Source organism: Phaethon lepturus, unplaced genomic scaffold (genome assembly GCF_000687285.1).
Source record: "Phaethon lepturus isolate BGI_N335 unplaced genomic scaffold, ASM68728v1 scaffold7116, whole genome shotgun sequence".
In the NCBI taxonomy this organism is placed as follows: domain Eukaryota; kingdom Metazoa; phylum Chordata; class Aves; order Phaethontiformes; family Phaethontidae; genus Phaethon; species Phaethon lepturus.
This window is the reverse complement of record NW_010545473.1, coordinates 2,760-21,296: the sequence shown is the minus strand read 5'-3', so window position 1 is coordinate 21,296 and position 18,537 is coordinate 2,760. Positions and strand designations below refer to the sequence as shown.

At 47.5% G+C, this 18,537-nt stretch overlaps 2 protein-coding genes across 2 annotated transcripts in view; one reads left to right on the top strand and one right to left on the bottom strand.

Annotated features, from left to right (window-relative positions):
• Positions 1-3: 3 nt before the first annotated feature.
• Positions 4-9,448, top strand: ENOPH1 (enolase-phosphatase 1; the record flags this gene model as incomplete). Its single annotated transcript, XM_010288956.1, has 6 exons — positions 4-72; positions 3,720-3,821; positions 4,595-4,797; positions 7,600-7,732; positions 8,019-8,142; positions 9,211-9,448. Coding segments are annotated over 6 exons (771 nt in total), but the record flags the coding sequence as incomplete, so codon positions are not given.
• A 3,793-nt stretch (positions 9,449-13,241) lies between these two features.
• Positions 13,242-18,537, bottom strand: part of TMEM150C (transmembrane protein 150C) — a gene marked incomplete at its 5' end in the record, with an annotated part of 7,210 nt that continues 1,914 nt past the window's right edge. Inside the window, 2 exons of the mRNA XM_010288955.1 lie at positions 13,242-13,511; positions 15,732-15,909. Of these exons, the coding sequence (XP_010287257.1) occupies positions 13,303-13,511; positions 15,732-15,909 (387 nt within the window). The remainder of the gene's footprint in view (positions 13,512-15,731; positions 15,910-18,537) is intronic.

Below are 18,537 nucleotides of genomic sequence, written 5' to 3'. Positions count from 1 at the left end.
CCGGTACCGGCGGAGGTGCGCGCCATCCTGCTGGACATCGAGGGCACCACCACTCCCATTGCCTTCGTTCAGGTGAGACCCCGCGGGGCGGGCGGCAGCGGCCTCCCCACGCGGCCGGGAGCCCCTCTGGCACCACCGGCATCGCCGTTATTATCATGACCCCCACCCTCCCAAGCCCTGGCAGCCGCGGGGCTTGCTGCGCCGGCCAGGTTTCTGTGACTGCTGGCACGGCCCCCCCGCGGGGGGCAGCTCGTCTCCCGGGGCTGCAGCCTTGCGGAGGCCTAAGCGTAAAACCGTGACACGTTTTCTGTGCTTTTCTGAATAATGCTCACGAGAAAATACGTCTCGTTTTACCGATCGTCTGCAACTACTCAGATCCAGGGCAGTTCAGTAAATTATTTTTTTCATGGATATAGGGCAGTTGGAGTGCTTTCAGCCTCCTTTAGGAAAAGCTCTCGATCATCACTGTTGCTCAGATGGCTGGAGCTGTAGCACCTCACCCGAGTTTGCAGAGAGCCTGAAGTACTATCTCCGAGTTATCCGCTGCCTTTTCCCTTCAAAAGGGTGGCACAGTTAGATGCCTCCAGTGTCACCAGAGATGTATGTCCTTCCTTCAGTATGCACAGGACAGTCCGGGGGAGGGGGGTAGCACAGAGCGCAAGTACCCATGAGCAGGATTGTACTAGCAGCAAATATGTATGAGTGGCTTCCCTTGTCTAGGGGAAAGCTTAAGACTGTTGAAAATGTTGCTTTAGGTGCAGAAGCCAGGGAATCGGGAAGTCTGTGAGGCCAGCAGGAGACATCGCTACAAACGCTCTAAATATGCTATTAAAACTTGCAGTTCTCCAACCGCTGCGGTTCCCTCCTCTCTGAGAGGTTTTTGTCCCTAACTAGGCTCATGTGCCTCACAGGAGGGAGCAATTTGCTTGTATTTAAGACACCGGATGGAATTATCCCTGCTCCTCCCATTAACCTGTACTTCTTCATGAGATGTTGTAGCTTTTGGTGGGTCTTTTTTACTGGTAGTTTACGGAGGTGCTTTGTGACCCACATGGTGCGTGGAGGGGTTAAGGCTCTTGCTAGGCATTCTAGGTGTTTCTGCTAATACAGTTTGACAGAAGAACAATATGACATACATCTTTCCTGTCCATGTTTTTCCAGTACTCTTGAAGAAACTTCAGGTCTAGATGGCATTACAGCTGCCTCCCTCCCCTCGATACCTTTCCATTTGAACAGCTCAGATTTCTTGCTAAACATTTAGCAGAGCAATGAAGTTGGTTATATCCACCTTGAATCCATTTTGCTGTTGTGCAAATAACATGCAATACACCTGAGATGGTTTCCCACCCAAAGTCTTTCTGTTGCAGGGAAGCCAAATGAGTTATGGTTCTCAATAAAACTCAGTTTGCTGGAAATCCTGAAAATGCTTGAAGCAAGTTATTTCACTTTGACTTCCAGTTAACCTCCATAATTTCTATTTCCCTTTAAAAGATTTGCTGCTGGTTCTGCAGCCATTTTATTCTTTAATATTAAAGGATTTTATTTAATATGCAAAGTAAGAAAATAGAATGAGCCAGTTGATGGGTAGATTAAGGAAATATACCAGAAAAGAGAATATTTGGTGGTCCCTAGTTAGAGAGAAAAGTAGATGTCAGGGGAGAGATATAATTTGATAAACTACATCCCCAGGGATTTGCCAGATCTCCTATAAAAGAGCAGATTGTCACTGAACTTTGTGACAGTTTGCATGGACATTGAGAGGAAAATTGACCCTGGTCACTTGAAATCCTGCAAGCGCTAATTTACAGTGTGCTACATGGGTGTCTAACTGATGGTAAAAATACCACCCTTTCTATACTGGGCTTAATACTGCTGTGAGCAGTTGCAAAGGGTTAGGAGGGCTGTTGAGCTCTGTTTGCTGATGGCTGTTTCTCCATCCTACAAACTGTGTTGGGGCAGCCACATCTGGGGCTGGACATTGCCAAGGAGCCCAGCCGTCCAGCAGTGTGGTGGGGTGATAGCACTCATCTCCCTGGCATGCATGGGAGATGGACAGAGTGATGGGAGCTGTGCACAGGCAAGCTCAGGTCTTCTGCTAGCCAAGGTGAAAGAGAAGTGGTTGAACTTATAAAGGTCAGTAACAGCCCTGGTTAAACCTAGTCAAGAGTTTGCAGCTGCCAACTTTTGCTGAATGCTGAAGTCTCAGAGATGGAGGTATTTCCTTGCAGGATGCAAGGAGTCTTTCTTCCATACAAACTCATGGCCTTTTAAACTTAGTGCATTATTGCCTGAGATCACTCCTGACGTCCATAAACCATCTGTCCCACTGGCTGTCCACCACTCCAGCTGTCACATGGGTGTCCCCTCTTGGACCACAGACCGATGCATTTGCCAATGGGCCAAGAATCTTACCCTTTAAAAATTCACTGAATCACAGAATACACTGCACTTTTTGAAACCTGTTTGAAAGTTTGTATTTGCCAGCACAAGAGCACAAAACACTGCTTTTGGAAAGCAATTAGGACCTTTTGACATCCAAGTTGTAAAGGAAGTTAAACCAAGTCAGCGGGTCAGTTGCATTTCCCGGTGGATACTCTTTTAATTTCCTCCATGATTTAAAAGATAATTTGAAAGCAACTAAGCTCAAATAAAGGAAAAGACAGAGTAACTAGGGGTATTACAAGGCTGTTGATTTCCCTAGACATGTTTGTGGTAATCTAGGCATTTAAGAGATTTTCCTTTCCCCTAAATGTACATTGTTTTTAAAATATACAATGTGGAAAACGGAAAACCACATCACGGTCTCAGGACCACCGTTTTCTTAATTCAGTAACAAGTTAAAGGTGACATAAAGTGAGAAGAAAAATATCACTGGCCATTTTTTGAGGAGAGGTGAGCTCAGCTTAGTTTCCTCCCATCTCCTTCCCCTCCCAAATTTTTTCCAGTTAAGAAAAGGTCAGTTCCGTACCCAAAGGAAGGAGCTCCCTGCCCTTCCCCTTGTCTTGAGCCTTTTCCCGCACCCAGAGATGCTGTCGTGGCAGCTGCTTGTGGCTTCTTAGTTGTGAAACACTACTTATAAGAGCAATTTGTAATTATTTCCGGTTGCCCTTGAGATCTCCAGGAAAGTTTGTAATTCTCCTGGGGCACTTTTCCCTAACCCTGTTTCATTTAATTTGCAAGACTGTCTTTCAAGCTCAGTGTCACTGGACTAGACTTTTCTTTTTAAAAAGGTCCTCTAGCTCTAGTGAGAAGTTGAGATGTATTTTCAGAACGACCTTCATTACGACAAGTGCCCCATTAAAAATAGGATACTATAACTTGTCAGTTCAGTGTACATACGCAGTCAGCCTTGTACTTCTCAGCTGGTGGGAACTTGGGGTCTGCTATTTGAGACATTTTTTTGGCAGTCCCAGGAAAAGTTATCATCCAGCTTTCCATCCTGGTATTTATATATAAAAGTTGCAGCTTCATAAGCATTTGTGCAAAAAATCCACCTGCACTTATCTTGGCTTAAGGTTGGCTCTGGCCTGTGACCAGGCAGATGCCCTTGGCAGGCAGTTTCACAAGCTGCAGTACTGTAGGGGAAGCTTGAGTGGGGCAAATAACCATACACACCAGCATTTAAAATCATATACCATACACACCACTTGCTTTGAAAGCAAGTCAGCCTTACCTCAGCCAGGTTAAAGGAGCTGTCTGTTGTTCTTGTGTGCTGCCAGGAGACCTTGTTCCCTTACATCAAACACAATGTGAAGGAATATCTGCGTGCTCACTGGGAGGAGGAGGAGTGCCAACGCGACGTTGGACTTCTGAGGAAACAGGTTAAGTAACAGAGCTACATTGTGTCTCTCCAGGTTTTCACAGCATGCCTGAGACTTCAGCTCACTTGGACTCTCCCAGCCACCCAGGAGGAGCCTGTACATCTCTTTGCCCCGCATGGAGGCTGGTTGCCCCGACAGGCTGATTCTCCCCCACCCAAAGCCTGGGGTTATACTCGGGGAGGGCCTGGTGCTTGGTAGGCAGCAGCTCAACTGCTTCCCTCAGCTTGCCTTCATTGTCATGGCCCCTGAGCAGGTGTCAAACCACAACTTTTCAACTTCGTGCCTGCACTGTGCCTTTCTCTTGTTGAATCTGCCACCTGTGGTTTCCAGGTACCTGTTTGGGACGCTGCATAGAGGGACAGCAGAGTACTTGCCCTGCACAAGGCAGCGTATCCTGCCTCTGTACAGGGACACAGCATCAATTTGAGTCCTGTGGCTGTCTGAAGCCAACAGATGCATTTGCTTCTTTGCCTTAATTTCAGTAATTAAATACTTAAGCAAGTAAAATTCTCATTAGAGTATTTACATTACAGCTACAGTAGTTCTAATTGTTGGATTTGGAAAGTACAATCCAAGCAAGTGTTTCTAGATACTACTGAAGTCCCATTGAGAAAAGCATTCAAACACCGTTGTAACCCTTTACGCGAAGAGCAGTTCAAGCTGCGTCCAGCATAGAGCAGTGTTAATGCAGGTGTTAGACCCTTTTCCTAAACTGAGATGTTCAGACCATTCCACCTCTTCCCTCACCTCTTTATATCATGGATGATTTCTAGGCTCAGGAGGACTCCAGCTTGGACGGGGCCGTGCCGATCCCTTTGGAGAGCGGAAGCGGAGAAGAGGAGCTAGAGCGGGTCATCCAGGCGGTCGTAGACAATGTGCACTGGCAGATGTCTCTGGACAGGAAGACCACAGCACTGAAGCAGCTGCAGGGTCACATGTGGAGGGCAGCCTATGCAACTGGGCACGTCAAAGGAGAGTGAGTAATTGTGTGTGTGAGTAATTGTGTGCTCCTTTCCCCAGGTGTATCTTTCCTAGACGTCTGTTAGAATAGCTGCATAAGCGATTCCTGGAAACAGCCCTATATACCCATGCAAACAGGATTACTACCTTGGTGGAGAAGCCAATACGTTTACATTCAGTCGTGGCTTAAGCCAGGGCAGTGCTGCTGTGGAACCAACTGCAGACACTTCATTTCAAACTTGATTATGCAGTGAAACACAAATCCATTGAGCTTAATCTTTGCATTTAGGGAACCAAAAACTTACAGTAACCTCAGGACTGAACAGGTTGTCTCATTCCCCACTGGGAAGATGACAAATGCGTGAGAGTGTTTCTCCTTAAGCAGTAATCGGCAGGTGCATGCAGGGAAACAGCCAGTTCTCCAGCCACCTGGGCAGGGTCTGTAAAGCAGATGGGGTCTGAGAAACAGAACAAGGTAATGGAGGTGTGACACAGGGCAATTCTGTTCTCAGAACCAGTGGAACATTCATCTGGGACAAATATTGTCTGCATTAAAAATTCAGAAGATGTCTCAATATTTCTCTGCAGAGATTCCTTGGTAAACCAAGAGGCTGAGGCACAAGTATGAACTTCTTACAGTTCTCCATCTTGCATTTTTTATCCCTGAATTGCACTTACATTTTGGAACAAGCATAAACAAGCCAGGGTTGCAGGGTCAGGTCCTTTCAGTTGTTTCCTTCTGCTTGGTCTCTTACCTGAGCATTTCCTGCCTTTCCACTTCTTTTTATCTTCAGGCTGCTCTTTGTTTCAGCCACAACACAAGGGTGCATAAGTAGAGACAACTGGAGTTAAGCCTGATCTTCTTATTTAGGTTGAGAGATACTTGGTTAAACTATGCATTTCAAGTTCCTAAGGCAGTAAAGCAAACCCTTAAGTTCACAAAGTGTTTTGCTAAAGGAAGAATGATTGAGAAGAAAAAGAGCTCTCAGAAAAATGTAAACACCCACTAGAGAAAGTAACAAACCCAAAAGCAAGTCAAGAGGGACACCCTCTTGTTGGTTTTCTTTTTAAAAATAGGGCTAATTGTCTTATAGTGGCCCAGAAACTGTGGAGCTAGCCGTGCTGCTTGGCAGCATCCAAGAATTGAGCTCTCTAAAGTCTCCCCTTTGCCCAACTGTATTTGGCACATCAGTGTCTGAAATCCAGGCACTGAACTCAGCACATGAAAACATGAGGGTGGCTGGGAATTTCCACAGGTGCCATACAATCTCAAAATATTTTCAGCTGACACCAGAGACATTTAATAAATAACTATGAAAGAAATTTAACTTTTTTTTTATTTAAATACCTAACATAACAAGGCCCTGAGCAGATGGCCATGAAACTGGAGATGAAGAAAGGGCCATCTGATTGGTACAAGTCTGCAAAACTCAGTCCAACACCTCCTCTTGTATCTATTTGGAGTCCTCTTTCTTCAAGGTGTTCAGGTTCTCAGATCCTCTTTTCAGGGCAGTACCTTTGGGCCTTGGCCCAAGTAGCCACACAGAGCTGTGCAGTGCAGGTGGGAAGGCTGCAATTTGGACTGGGATGGAAACTCAGTTCCCAAGGGATCGCATCTCCTCCAGCTCCTCTCTCTGCCCGTCTGCCATATCAAACTCAACCCACTTCACTGCTCTTCCAAGGCTGTTTGTGGCTTTTCCTTATCAGCCATCACATCTATTATTGAGGGACTTATTGTTAGCCTCACTTTGCCCCTCTTGAGCATCCTCTAGCCTTCAGTTTCCCCCCAGTACATGGGTCATCTTGTAAATGTCCTTTGCCTACAAAGAGCTTTTGCATACATGTAAGTGCAGCACTGGAGAGGTCTCATGGTATAAATGAGGAGGATATGAGGGAACAACAGACGTGTCCGTTATCAGTTATGCAGCCGTTTCCTTGGCTTTGGTCCTACATCTCTCTCTCTCTTACAGCTTTACTACCCACTGCTGGGCTTGTCTTCAGGTGGCTGCTACCCGGTAGTTAGACGGAGCTCACATTTTGAGACTGGTCAGCCCATTGGTAGATTGGCATCTTGCCTTCCCAGCACTCTGCAAGGCCAGAAGAATAATGTGAGAGATGCTGCTGCCCAGTGAATGGGAGCTGGTTAACCCTCTGCAGTGCAGTTAAGCCAGGGACACACGGGAGAGTACTGTACAACCTGAGTTGCTGAGTAGAGGAGCGCTGACCTCAGTCCTTTAGGGGACACTCCTTTCCTGAGTTGCCTGGCTTCAAACAGTTTGTACAGTGCCACTCATTTAGCTCCTGCAGCTGCAGCCTCCTCTCAGCTCCTCCTTACACATGGTCAGAGCCTGAACCTGTGGGATGGCTTTGCCCCATATGGGTGCAGCTTAGGACCATAGCTCTTTCTTACCAAGAGGGAAACCTTTGTAGCTTGCAAGGGAAGTGGGACTCAGGATGCAAGAGCCTGTCTTCTCTGTCCTCCCCTTTATTCCTCCCTTGCAGACAAAAGCAGCAGGATGCCATTTTCTCCAATATTTCCTCCCCTCTCCAAATTGAAGAGGCTGGAGAAATTCCTGCCAAATGTCTGAAACAGCTCATCAGAGCTGCTGTCTGCATAGCAGTCAATGAACTTCTCAAGTTGGCTGGAGCTAATATATCACCTGCTGCTGAAATAGATGTGCAGGTTGCAGAAGGCCTGAGCAGACTGAGACTGAAGTCCCCTTGCAAACTAATGGGACAGTTGTCGCAGTGCCTGGCTAAAGGTGTCCCTCCAGGTGCCTCTGGGTTTGCTCTTACCTGCTGCCCTGTTTTGCTCCAGAATCTTCGAGGATGTCGTTCCAGCCATCCGGAAGTGGCGGGAAGCGGGGATGAAGATCTATATCTACTCCTCAGGCAGCGTTGAAGCCCAGAAGCTTCTGTTTGGATATTCTACAGAAGGTGATATCCTAGAGGTAGATAACCTTATCGCCTTTCTTACAGCTTCTCCCTCTGCAGAGCACTTCCCTCCCACAGCTGCCCTTGCTGTAACACTTCGTGAATAGAGTCTGGGACAGGAACATGGGGCAGTGGGTTTGACCTGCAGGACTTAAGCTCAGCCAGCTGAATATGCTAGCATGGCTGCATCAGCCCCCTGCTACTGTGGTAGCAGGGAAAGGGGACATTTCGATCAGGAGCACAATTTAGCCCTGCTCTTCAGATGGCACTCAGCAACTGCCTTTGCTTTTCTCTGTCTTTCAGCTCTTTGACGGCCACTTTGATACCAAAATAGGCCCCAAGGTAGAAAGTGAGAGCTACAGAAGGATTGCTGCCAGTATTGGGTGCACCACCAACAACATTCTCTTCCTGACAGATATCCCTCAAGGTAGGTGGCCTGCCAGTCCTGCTGACTCTTGCCTGTGCAAGGGTTTAAATATCTCTTTAAATACATGCTGCTGACTTGTCACAAGCACCCCAGAAATGCTGCAGACCACCTTGCTTCGGTGGCACCCCTGTAGCTGCTGCCATGCTCCTTCCTTACACATCTAGGTTCTCACACAAGCAGCGGGTTATTTGTGAGCAGCACTGCAATGAGGGAAAATAGGTCAAGTAGAAAACCTGCCCTTGCACTAGCCTAGCAAGCAAGGAGAGACTGTTAAAGTGGAGTGGAATGTTTGCTGAAGCAGTTGGCATGCCACATTTACAAACAGGGTCAGTGGGGGGGAGCAGATGATGTCTGCTGTGCAGCTACGTGGCATGCACAGTGGCTGGTTCTTTGTGCCACTTACTGTTAGGTTTTGTTCAGCAGCAGGAAAACATTGCTCCTGGCCGCCGAGACTTGACCCCTGGAAAGCCAGGCTCAGGAAGCTCATTTAATTTCCTGCCTTTGCTGGAAATGTCTTTCTGGCAGAAATGGCACTGGGTTGTGATCTCAGTCTAAGCCAGCTCAGTCCCCAGGAGTTAGCCCTTACCTCCTTCGCAGCCCTGGCAGCACAGCTGGTGGGAGCTTGCAGTTACCTCCTTTTCCCTGTATCGTCTTCCTGTGGCCTCTTGCTGTGCAAGGGGTGCAAAGGAAGCTTGTGAGAAGTGACTCCCGGCGGGCGGTTGTTGGACTCACTAACGCCACAGCCCGACCACAGCCCAGCTTGTGAACAGGAATTGAGCTTCCGGGGCGGGGCGTGCTGCCTGCACGGTGCCTTGGACAGCAGTCAGCTGGGAGAGGGGAGGAGATGGCGAGGCAGCCAGCGTTAGGTGGCGGCTACAGTCATCCACAGCAGGTCTGTCAGGAGCTGGTCCCTCTCCAGAGCCCTGCAGTGCCACATGCAAATGTTGCGCACTCAGTCTCAACCTTTACAAGCACTTACGTGTTTTAGGGCATCTTCAGGCCTTAAAGACACTCATGTGGAGAGGTCGGTAAGCACATCTCATCTCCACTCTCCCACCTCTGTTTCAGAAGCCAATGCAGCCGAGGAAGCTGATGCTCACGTAGCTGTGGTGATCAGACCAGGCAACGCAGGACTGACTGATGATGAGAAATCATATTACAGCCTCATCTCATCTTTCACCGAACTTTTCCTGCCTTCCTCCACTTAGGGAAAGCGGTGCACGCACAAAAGACTGTGCTTCACCTGAATTGTCCTTGTGTAATGTTAGGTAATTTTGTCCATAATTGGAATTTAAAACCAAGCCCACATCATGTCTTGGACCCAACTAGTGCAGGCATGTATGGATGGTGAATATGGTGTGGGCTCCCTTGTGCAGTAGGACAGAGGCCTGGAGCAGTCAGCTCAAGCTGGGAACAAGGTGAAGCGCAGCACCCTGCTGTTCCTCCCCTTTCCCAGCTAGGAATTAGCTCAAGAGATGCTTCCTTCAGACTCATCCATTGAAAGCTGGTGCTGAGACACCCCACCACGAGCTCTATCATTTTAGAAACAGTATGCAAACAAGGTATATGTCCCCCTGTCCCAGAGGGACCTCTGGGGACCATGAGGGGGTATAAGCTTCTCCCTGCAGATGGGGTTGCTGGCTAAGTCAAAACTTTCAAAGTTAGGGGGTTAGGATGCCCAAAGGAAAATGCCAAATGTGGGCTATAATACAGTAGATTTGGGCTGCCACAGAAAAAGCCAGCCCTTGCTGTAGGCAAGCTCTTTAGACCAGGAACAACTTAAATCTTGGCTATACCCACAGCAGGTTTAGGTACAAGACAGTACAACTCGCATATGGAAGCTGCTTAGAGCTACACAGCCAGTCTACCAGAATGAAGCAGAGTATATATAAATACAGGTTTAAAAATTAAATCCTAGACCCACCTCCCTGCTGCATCGTGGTGCTGGGGTATTGGATCCAACTGGCTGAACACCAAAGTCAGCTTGACAACATTTCTAAAGTACCTCCCTTAGCACTAACCTGTGGGGCTCCTTCTCAGTAGCCAACATCACCCTGTCACATGTTCATAGCACTGATCAGCTGTGAGCAAACCTTGGCAAACAACTGCTCCTGAGGGACACATCCTGCTGCATTTAATGAGAATTAAAATCCAAACCCACCCTACCTAAATTATGCCAGTTTGTATCAGATGGTCATGGAGCTTTTCCTAATATAGTAAATAAACCCACAACTTTGCTTTCATTGTGTTCACTCCATTCTAGTATTAGCTTTCCTATCTGTCACCAGTGATCCCAGCATCTAAAGGCAAATCTCTTTTTTTTAAAAAAATCTGTGAACACCTTGTTTTCCTGATTTCACCGCCCCGTGTTCATTCTTTAAGGCAGACAACCCTGTCCTGCCAAGGAAGTTGTATTGCCTCCCTGACCATATTAAGATTTCAGTAGAGGCTCAGCTAGGGTGCAGGAGTGAGAGCCACACCTAGGTTATATCTAGTAATAGTGGAGGCAGAGGCAGTCTGAAACCCCAGTTCACTGCTCCTGGCACTTCATGCATGAGTTTGACTTGCTACTTACTCATTTCTGCGCATCTGTGCTTGAGCTTGCCCTCTTGGATGGCCAAAATAGAATCCTAATGCACATGTTGCCTTTCTGAGCTCTGATCTACACCTACAGCTGTGCCAGTTGAGGGAGGCTGCTATGTAGACAACAGGCATGTTGGGAGGAAACAACATCATGCCAGCATTGCTCTTCTAAAACTTTGATGGTAGTACGTAAGGCTGTGAGGCAGCTAGTCTGGATGTCTTTCTGAGCCGTGTAAGAGTATGATCTTCCTCCTAGAAGCAGCCTGCTAGTTAGCACTGTTAAAGTAAGTGTATCTGCATGGCTGAATAGTCCTTGGCTTCCTTAAGTGTTAATTTTAATCATGACACTGTAAATAATACTCATCTTTTGTTTTGCCTTTGCCATCAGAAAGCTATGTGTGGGGTAGGGGACAAAAATAAAACTCCCCTTCTCCATAAAAGCACTTTATTTAGTGGTCATGTTTCAGTGTATATCAGTTGTCACTTAGTTGTATTGAAAGGTGCTGTTAGAAATACTCTAAGAAATGTCCAGAGTTATCACAAAGAAACTGAAGTTCAGTTTGGATTGCATATAGGAAAAGGAGAGAAAGAAAAAAAAAAAATCACAAACATAATTTTTTCCTTTGATAAAATTACAAAATATAAAATGATAAACTGAAAGTATTGATTTTTAAAAAAATAACAGTGAACTATTTACAGTAAAACACCTTTTAAACACATCGCTATTTTGTGTTCTATATGAATTGAGTGTGTGCCTGTGTAAGAGGATCCCCGCCTGCATCTTTTCCAGGCTGTCCCCTCCTGTCCTCGCCCAGGAGGAGCTCCCCGGATGGGCTCCTGGGGAGCCCTATGCCTTATGCTGCTGTGCTCTTGGGCCACCCTCAGCATGACCCTCCGGGAAAGCTACAAGGAGGAGGCCTTCATCAGTGCAACAACAACCCTCTGTTGGCTGGAGATGCTCTGGATTTATAACACAGCTGCCTGAGAACAAATTTTGGCCCACAGAACATAATGTAAAGGGTTGGCTGAAAGCCTTCTACTTACACTAGTTTTGACAGAAGTTTTTCGCAACCGTTTCTCCTCTCAGGAGAGGCCTCTGACCTTTGCAGAAGACTGAATGTCCTCGTGCCTTTTCCCTCTCTGTCAGAGATGCCATAGTACGGTATGAGTTCCCCTTCAAATGCCTTTTGCCACCATTTTAATTTCTGTTTATTTTCCTATAGCTCAGACAAGATGCAGACCTAAGCTGAGCCTGACTCCTGGAGGAAAACAGGAGCCATGTTCATGAGAAGCAACTCCTATCACTCCTCTGCCCAGCCAATACTGCAGCCTTCCCAAAATTAGGTTTTCAAACAGGGGCTTTGAGCTCCTGCTTTTTCTTTGAAAACAGACCTTCTGTCTGAAAACCTCCCTTCAGGGAGGGAGAAGCCCTTCTGGTTTTGCTGTTCCCTTCCTGCAGCTCCAGCCCTCAGGCCACATCACCCAACCCTCCACGGCAGAACTGCCTTCCTGCACATTGGAAGCCTGCTTAAATCTGTGGCAGATTCCACTCAGGAGAACTGGCCACATGGCGGGGTCCAGAGCCCAGGCCCAGTGTCAGCATGTCTGAAGTTTGAGTTCTAAGTGCACAAGGAGCAAAACCAAACCCTATGCCCAGAACCACCTGTAACGGTTCTGTTCTCATTGCAGACAAGCCCAGTGTCTCTAACACAATGTTTTCCCCCTCAGTGAACAATAAAAAAGCTTTTGAAATATTACACAATATGTAGTGGAAGCACTACACACTTCCAAAGAGCAGCCTTTTCTGGGTCATCTTCAGAGCAGAGAGGCATTCCCATCTTAATTTAGCACCTCACTTCCACCAGTCGCCACCACCGAGTCTGAAACAGGAAGGCGAGCACAGCACCCCACTGTGCCATCTCCTCTGGCCTGGGACCGGTCTGCCCAGCTACAAGGCAGCATTGGCCAAGTCCCACTTCCTGATCACAGCACAGTTTCTCCCAGATCCAGCTTGACCGTCAGCTGCTTTCCAGGCTGGAAGAAATGCCATAAAAGCCAGTCAGTTGGGATCTTCTACTGCCTGATTTCAAGTCCAGAAGAAACAGCCACTCTTTCTCACCCTACCAAGTTACATCAGTTGGCAGCAAAGAGAACACCACAAGAAACACAGGAAAGATGCAGTCTGGTAACTTGGGAACCGGTGACTCCTGGAGACTCTTGGTGCCCAGAGAAGTCTGTTTCCTTCATCTCCTCCTCTGCAGGACAAGCTGAGTCTTGGAGGGGCATTGCAAGGACTTGCTGTTGAATGTTTTGAACAACAGGAGTGTGACAGAGCCACTCAGAAAAAGTCATTGGTAGCACAAAGTAAATAGCTTGTGCTCTCTCATGCTGCCACTGAGAAGGATGCACTCCTCTTCCAGCAGACAGCTATTTTTGTTTGGCTCTGAATGAGACAGCCACCCTTTGGCAATACGATCATGATTGCACATGACAACAAACTCATCAAAAAAGTGTAAATGAGGTCATGTTTAAACCATGAGACCACACTTGCCCCCCTCCCCCCCATCAGAGGACAGGTTACACCTGATCTGTCTGGTACTCGGAGGCTTCTGATAAGCTTTCAGAAAAGCTCAGAAAGTTTTCCTGGTACTCGGAGCAAACAATCTCAAATCTGTAGTGCCTAAACTCCACTGCGAAGGTGCCAAAGTAACACAGGAAGCACATCACCAGGCCCCACTGGATCCTGGAAGCATGCATGTGGATGCCCTGCGCCATGAGGATGAAATCTGGATGAGGAAAGTCAAGGAGAACTAGTGGGAACAGAGATGCCGACCAGAATGACAGAAAGCCAACAGGGAAGACAATAAAATCTTAACAAAGTCACCCAGATGATAGTCAACCCAGCCAGCCATCCTCAAGAGAGTGTGAACAGTGCCAGAGATGGAAGGGATGTCAGGTGTCCAACAATGCCCATGGAGCGCAGCAGTTCTCCTATACAGACCAGGGCTTCCTGATCCCAGTTCAGGCTGATAAACATTTAGAGGGAAAGACTTGGGCACAAGAGAAGTCAACAACTTGCTTGAATGTCCAACTAGCCTGTGACAGAGCCAGCAAGCTGGGGATCTGGCTGTGGCCCCCCACGTAGCAGGAGCCTCCCAGTGGAAACTGGATCAGATCTCTGCATTGCAGGCAATGGGAACACCTTTCAGCCTACACTGTGTAATCTTTCATTCTCTTTAGATCACCTGCAAAATCATCCTTTTCTGTGAAATCCAGAAGTATCAGTCTACACAGTACAGCATGTTATACTGAAAGGAAAAAGAGCGCTGTCAGAGCCAGTAACTGTCCTCCAGGCTCATGTACCTGTGTGCTTGGACCACATATTGCCTGGCATCAGGGTCTCACTGCTGTGCCTCAGGTTGTGTTGGAGTATTCCATAAAAGCAATTCTCAGCTCCCCTAAAGCAGAGGACACCTTCCTGACCTGAGGACCTGCTCTAGCCCAATGCACATCTCTAAACCTACTGAGTCTCCTGTCTCTCAGGATTTCCTCTGCACTCAAGAATGCAGGATCATACATCTTCACAGGTAAAACAAACAAACAAGCAGCCTCTCCCATGCTTTAACTGCACAAAGCAGGTAATCAGAGACTTTTAATGTTGGGCTTAGTGTAAGCAACCAAAGCTTCATTTCAGCAAACAGCATTCTGTGTCGGGCTTTAAGGATCTTCTACTTTCCCTGTAGTGCAAAGGTTATGCACAAGCTGCATGGGATGGGGAACCAGCCTCAAGCCTTTGCAAAGTCAATGTGGGGTGGGAGGGGAATGGGACTCCTGCCTCAGCCAGCTCCCCTCCACAGAGGGCCCAACGCCTTTGGTGCCGAGGAGCCAGCTGGGGAGGGCTGGGTTGGGAGTACCCAGCATGTCAGTACAGGAGCAGCTATGCCCTGGCTTACCTGGCTGCTCCTGCTCCCAGCCTGGCAGAAACCTCCGAAGACAGCAGTGCAGCAGGAGCCTGGCCCAGACACATCCTGGAGGAGCTATGGGCTTGGGGCAAGCGGAGGAGGGGAGCACCACAAGAACTGGGCAAACTCCCACATTACGTACACCAAATGTGTATCAGCTACAAACTTCCAAGGAAGCTTAAGAGGCGATTGATAGTACATCTTCACACCAATCTGCTATTCCTCTGGACACTGGCTGAAATGCTCAAAAACAGCCAAGTGACTAAGGAATTGTTTTAAGAACAGACAAATCCCCCCAAACAGGGGGATTAGCTTATTGCTTACCATATATTCCTGCCCTCTTGCTTATCCCAGCACTAACGTTGATGCAACTATGCAGTGAATGCATCCACCCTAAACAAACACCCAGGGCACATGAGTGCTGGTGCGAACAGAAAGGCTAGAGGGGGGCCAACAGGCACAAGGTGGAGAGGAAGCGACATGTACATCCAGTCTGAGTCACCACAGATCCCACATCCCAAATCCCATTTGTAAAGCACCTACTTTTACCCAAAGTCCACATGACCGAGCAGCTTTTGACTGTGATAACCGTCTCAAAAGGCAGAGCTGGATGTAGCACCCTGGAGCATTTCAACAAATAAATCAAAGTCTTCTCATCTTCAGAAACCTTCTTCCCTTGTTCCTTTGTTCTCCTGAGAATTTTTATCTCAGTATTTTGCATACTCTTAAATGCTATTGTGTAGGTAAGCACTGGTACCATTAAATCACACAGATACTATTCAATATTATAACCACTTTGGATATCACTAGGAAGTTTTAGAAACATTTATGAAGGAAGTGAGCCCATCTGTGAAGCAGGGCATCCTAGTAAAACACAAGTAGCAAAATGAGACAATGAGAGGATCATGCCATGAAGACAAGCTAAGTAGCATTCCTAAATGCTTTGAGATCCTAGGACAGGTGTGAGAAGAGCCAATGTTCCCTGCTGCAGAGTGTCGGACACGTATGATACCTGGCTTCCTAGGGAGTGGGACAAAAGGATACAGAACACCACGCAGAGGGTGATGCTGGCCGACAGGGCAACTCGTGGAATACCAACTTTCCGTCCCTCGTTCTTCAGGTTGATCTTGAGGGTGAGGACAGACTGGATCCAGCACGCCAAGGTCCCAAAGCCAAAGGTCAGTGATGTGCCCACATTGTGGATCTCCTCATCATTGGAAAGCTAGGAACAAAGAAAATGGTGATTGTTTGGACACAACAGGAATTATCTGCTAGCTACCTTGGATTGCTGCTGGGGTGGGATAAAGGAGTGTGGGAGTCACTGAGGTGTGAGACACAGATGCTGTATCATTTCTTCTGGCAGCAGTTCAAGCTGTAACATAACCAAGATGAGTTGACAGCTGTCACAGTGAAGCAGATCATCTGCCCAAAGCTCAAGCACAGTGGAAAATGCAGTTGCCTGGGCACTGCCTCCACAGCTCCCTGACAAGACTCACCAACACAGAGCTCAGAAAGAAATCCTTCCCTGGCTTGATGTGATGGCCAGGGCAGGCAAGGACAACCTGCTGGGGTATTGTACAGCTCCCTGCAATGGATCCAAACTGTGCAATCTTCAGTGCCAGCTGCATGGAGCAGTGCTGCCTGGGGCAGAGGGTAGCCAGAGCCCTGACACCTCCATTGAGCTAGCACAAGCCAAAACACAGACACATGCTCCTGGTTTGGCAAGTTTCTTCCACCAAAAAGCTTGACTGCCTGTTCGCTCTCCTGCCTATTCTTGACCATTGGAGTCTGAGGCAATATGAACCCAACCCCTCTGGAGTGCAAGTGCTTCTCTGTTCCTTGGGGTCCTGTGCCTCACGGGGCTCAGTGACTGTGCAATACTGCAAGGCAGAAGGACAGACAATTTCAATGAGCAAGAATCTGCAAAGAGATCCCTTGAGGCTGCAAATCCATTCAGAAAGCCCAGCATGGACAAGACTTAAGCCAAACTTAAGCCATTTCCCTCTGCCTCTGAGGCTTTTCTAGAAAAGAAACGAGCAGCCTGTAATTCCTCCCTGCAGCCTTGATTTGTTCAGTTATTTAACAAATTCTCACCAAACAAGACAAAATCTACAAGGTAACAGTCTAGTTACTGTGCCTCCACTAACCTCTCCCTCTCCTCCCTTCCTTGAGGTTTTTTTCAAGGGTAGGTCCAAATCATAGTACAGGCAAAAATGGGATTGAGCTGACTTTCTCAAGGCAGCCTGCACTGCAAGGGACTCACAGCCATAACGTCCCTCTAACACACCCAATCTGTAATTTTCCAGAAATATGACTTAATGCCACATCCAGCTTAGCATTCAGGCAGGGAAAAGCATGGACTAAGGTCTCATTACCACACGCTTTCATGGTTTGGCAGAAGTTCTAAGCAAGGATACAGGTAACTAACAAGGAGTGCATAATTAGTTGAGAATTTACAACCAGCAATGATTCACAGTATCCATTTTTAAATAAAAATAATTTGCTCTGAGGAGCGAAAAATGGAAGGAGAGGTTGAAACTGCTTTCTAGTGCCTGACCGGTACTAGAAATACTCTTCCTACACCTAGACAAGGCTGTTACAAAAGTCTCACAGCTCCTAGCTGGGAGGCTCTAGTAAAAAAAACAGACTCCAAGTTTTTGGCTTGTGCTGTGCAGTTAGGAACACCAGGTACAAAACAGTCAAATTATCTCATACCTCATTTAAAAAAAAAAAAAAGAAAAAGACTGTAAAGGACACAAAGTTTCTGCAATTGCTCCACAAACCAAACAGGTACTCTTCACAAAACAAGTACCTTTTCTGTATTGGCAGGAAAAAATTTCCCTGTCTGCAAAGCCAGGAAAGAACCCAGCCTACACTGACCCTTCTCAGTTCCTGCCATTACTGGGGGTCATCACTTGCACCCCAGTGAGAGACAGAGCATCAGAGACAGTAAAGGGATGGGGAAACCAAGTGCCACTGACTCTAATGCCTTGATTTTCACTGCAGAACTAACAGACACACTCCTGATCACAGTGGACACCCAACCCTACAGAGCAACATTGTGGCACTGACAGCTTGTTTGTTTGCATTATGTTGCTGAACAGATCGAGAATTGGATGGGCCTCATAGAATCATACAATAGTTTGGGTTGGAAGGGACCTCTAAAGGTCATCTAGTCCAACCCCCCTGCAGTAAGCAGGGACATCTTCAACTAGATCAGGTGGCTCAGAGCGCCGTCCAACCTGACCTTGAATATCTCCAGTGGTGGGGCATCTACCACCTCTCCAGGTAACCTGTTCCAGTGTTTCACCACCCTCATTGTGAAAAATTTCTTCCTTGCATCTAGTCTAAACTAAAAGAGGGTAGATTTAAAACCATTACCCTTGTCCTATTGCAACAGGCCTTGCTTAGAAGTCCCCTTTAAGTATGGAAGGCTGCAATAAAGTCTCCCTGGAGCCTTCTCCAGGCTGTGAACAACCCCAACTCCCTCAGCCTGTCTTCATAGGAGAGGTCTTCCATACCTCTGATCATTTTTGTGGCCCTCCTCTGGACCCTCTCCAACAGGTCCATGTCTTTCCTGTGCTGAGGGCTGCAGAGCTGGACACAGGACTCCAGGTGGGGTCTCACCAGAGCAGAGTAGAGTGGCAAAATCACCTCCCTCCACCTGTTGGCCATGCTTCTTTGGATGCAGCCCAGGACACGGTTGGCTTTCCGGGCTGCGAGCACACATTGCCAGCTCATGTCCAGCTCTTCATCCACCAGTACCCCCCGATTCCTTCTTGGCAGGGCTGCTCTCAATCCCTTCATCCTCCAGCCTGTACCGATACCAGCGGTTGCCCCAACCCAGCTG